The sequence below is a fragment of the Pseudozyma flocculosa genome (genome assembly GCF_000417875.1).
Source record: "Pseudozyma flocculosa PF-1 unplaced genomic scaffold scaffold00003, whole genome shotgun sequence".
Taxonomy (NCBI): domain Eukaryota; kingdom Fungi; phylum Basidiomycota; class Ustilaginomycetes; order Ustilaginales; family Ustilaginaceae; genus Pseudozyma; species Pseudozyma flocculosa.
This window is the reverse complement of record NW_006920871.1, coordinates 1,129,421-1,132,499: the sequence shown is the minus strand read 5'-3', so window position 1 is coordinate 1,132,499 and position 3,079 is coordinate 1,129,421. Positions and strand designations below refer to the sequence as shown.

The window sequence follows — 3,079 nt, the reverse complement described above, 5'->3', positions numbered from 1 at the left end:
GGCAGACCGGCATGGGCCGGCGTCGGCCGCAGCGTTCTAGCCTGGTCCGTGGTCGAGCCGAGCTTCATCTGGCAGGGGAGGGCGAGCCGCCCAAGGATTCGGGCCGCGATGGTTGCCGCTGGTCCCCTTTGTAGCGACGTCAGCCTTCTGGAAGCGCAGAGGGCTTGCATCCCGAGGCGTCGGTCGGTCCGCTACAGTTCCAGGCGATCGACTCAATACGAGGTCCGCATGGCTTCGAAAGCGGGAGTGCCTGGCGGAAAGTCGTAGTGGTCGACGAGTCCCATCTCTTGGATGATTCGTAGCGCGATCCACGTTGCCTCGGCCCTATGGAGCTGAAGAGCATCTGCCAGGTGGGTCTGTGCCGCCGTGATGATGTGGTCAAGGTGCTCGACGTAGGCAGCCCTGCTGACGGTGAGAACCTCAAGAGGGACGCCCGTTGGTCGGCCCTGGATGAGGTGGTTCCAGTTGAGCATGCCCGAGTCCGAGAGCGCCTGCTCGGCTCGTTCGGCGGTTGCGGCCCGTACAGACAGCTCGACAGAGGCCCCGAAGAGGTCGCAGGACAGCCCCGTCTCGACCCACTCCATCCATCCAGCGGCCTTGTGCAGGGCTGCGATGACGAGCTCTCGGCTGTCGGTCTGCAGCCAGATGGACTCCGCGCCACCTTCCCAGTCGGCGAAAGTCCGAATGAGTGCCTGGGTGATGCGGACACGGCACACGCCCTCCCGACGTGCCGCGAGCGGGATGTCGACGAGTCCGTGACCGCCGCCGAGGCTGCCGAGGCTCGGGAGCACTTGCGCCGCGCTATTGCTGGCACCGCGCAGGAGCGTGATGCCTCGGGTGACCACATCGACCTCGAACGCCCAGATGATGTCGGTGTGGTGTGCCAGCTCCAGAAAGGCCAGAGAGCTGGCGTGGTGCCAGGAGACTTTGACTCTGATGGAGTGGCAGGCGACCTGCTGAAGCGCCTCGGCGAGCTGGCTAGCTGTGAGCTTGTAGGTCTCGAATGGATGGGAGCAGGAGCCGTCGACGCGGGCAAAAGATGTCGCAGCAGGAAGCAGCTCCAGGCGCAGAACGGAATGGGCAGAGACGGTCTGGTCGCAGAGCGGTGGCGGGATACGGATGAGCCAGGACTCGAGAAAACCGACCTCGACCCAGGTGCTGTACTCTTCGAGGTCGAGAGGCACGTACTCCTCAGGAGGGTCGAAGCAGATCAGAGAGTCAGCCTTGACCAGTTTGAGGAGCTCTGTGGGCGAGCTGGTGAAAGCGCAAAACGTGGCGCGAAGCGGAGCCATTGTGCTTGGTCGATGCGAGAGCGAGAGGCGAGGGAGGCAAGGCGAGGTGAAGCGGGGCGCAGGCAGTGGGACAGGGAGTGCTGGTTTTAGGTGATGATAGCGTCAAGAGGTGGCGGCAGCAACGTCGGTACGGCGGTGGGACCGTCGACGGGACCGGCGGAGGAGGAGACGATGATGGTGGAGGAGGGGAAAGGTGGCGAACGCGCCTCTCCCATGGGCAATTTTCCCCTGTGAGGCGCGCCTGGCGTTTCTGGCTGTCCAGCATCACGATCGCACCAAGGCGCATCACGGCGTCGGCTCAACTTGGACGATCCGCTCTTTGGATGGCTTGCTGCTCACTCCGGATCCTGCCAGGATCGAGTTCTTTTGCAGTCAGGAGGGCAGACAGAATGCGAGGAAGGGTGCCGGGCATTCCGAATCTGCTCGGCCGAAAGGCGAGCGTGGCGAGCGAGACGGAGCCAGCGGGGAGGGGCACGCGACGGGACGCGATCCGCCTCGCCTGCGAAATCACGACACAGCCGGCATGCGGATCACGGAAAACAGCGGGAGCCAGACCGGCCCCGTGGAGGATCCGCCCCGTCGAAGACAACCGGGAGAGCGCGAAAAGAGCGAGAGAAAGCGTGAAAGCCACGGGAGACTGGCCGAATCGCTGAAAGAGCAACGCGTGTAACACGGACGTACCCCCGGACATGGGCTGGATCGCCAAAGCCTGAGGAATCACGGCCCAGATCCGTCTAAACACCGAAGAAATGGCGCCATAGCGCTCTAAGCACCGAAAAATCCGAGGCATGCGTCCTATCGCCGGGAGAATCACGCAATGGAGGCCATATCGCCGAGGGGAATTACAGGGATGGCAGCGGTATCGCCGGTGGACCAAGGAGATAGCACGGTATCGCCGTGAAATCACAGAATAGGACCGGTATCGCCGGAGACGCTGAGGATTCAGAGCGGTAACGCCGAGGACACCGGGGCTCAAGGACGGTATCGCCGATAGAATTCCGAGGTTGGGACGGTATCGCCGAGGATGCAGGGTCAGGGCCTGCCAGTTGACCGAGCTTCCACTGAGGACGGGCTGTACCCCCGGGATGGCGAAAATCAGAGCGAGCGGGACCAGAAACCGCGTCCGACGCGTTCATTCAGGGGGAGGACTGGATCAGGCGAACGCGTCAGCGCGCGTGATGGGCCCTTGATGCCAGGAGAGCAGCGGACGCGTTCGAAAGCCAGCCGGACTGCAGGCGTGCCAACAGCAAGGTGGCCGTCGCGCCGCTGCACGAGGCTCCAGGTTCCAAATGACCTGGCGAAGAGATCACACGCCAGCAGAAGATCACGCTCGGAAGTGGCGGCCCTGACCGAGGGTGCACCAGCCGGACCCTCTCAGCCTGCGGAACGACGTGGACTCGACCATGCCCGCAGCGAGATGGAACCTGTAGTGCCGAGGCACGCTTCTCCAGCTCCGGCTCGTCCGGTCTGGTTAGGAGTCGGGCCCGCGGAATCGGGAGACCGAGAGTGCGAACAGCGAGCCACGCGACGGCCTTTCGAGGACGGACAGACTGCGAGCACGGGCGGGGCGGGGTGGTCCCGACCCGACGCAGCCGCATGCGAGCCGCTCGTACACTGCGGAGCGTACGGCCTTTGCCATCCTCGTGCCCGTCCATGCGGTCAAAGGGGCTTAGTCTGCCTCAGTGGACGCGCCTCCTAGGTCACCTAGGCAGCCGCGGACGCGCGCGGCGTCAGTCTCGTGGCGCCTTTTGCGGATTTCCCTTCCAGCAGCCCGGCCGGCACCCATC

The 3,079-nt window shown here is 64.2% G+C and overlaps 1 protein-coding gene across 1 annotated transcript; it reads right to left on the bottom strand.

The window, feature by feature from the left end:
* Window positions 1–212: 212 nt before the first annotated feature.
* On the bottom strand, window positions 213–1,292 carry PFL1_01488 (uncharacterized protein; the record flags this gene model as incomplete). The annotated part of the gene is made up of 1 exon (XM_007878990.1): window positions 213–1,292. One exon carries the CDS (start codon window positions 1,290–1,292, stop codon window positions 213–215), a length of 1,080 nt encoding a protein of 359 aa, XP_007877181.1.
* Between the last annotated feature and the right edge of the window lie 1,787 nt (window positions 1,293–3,079).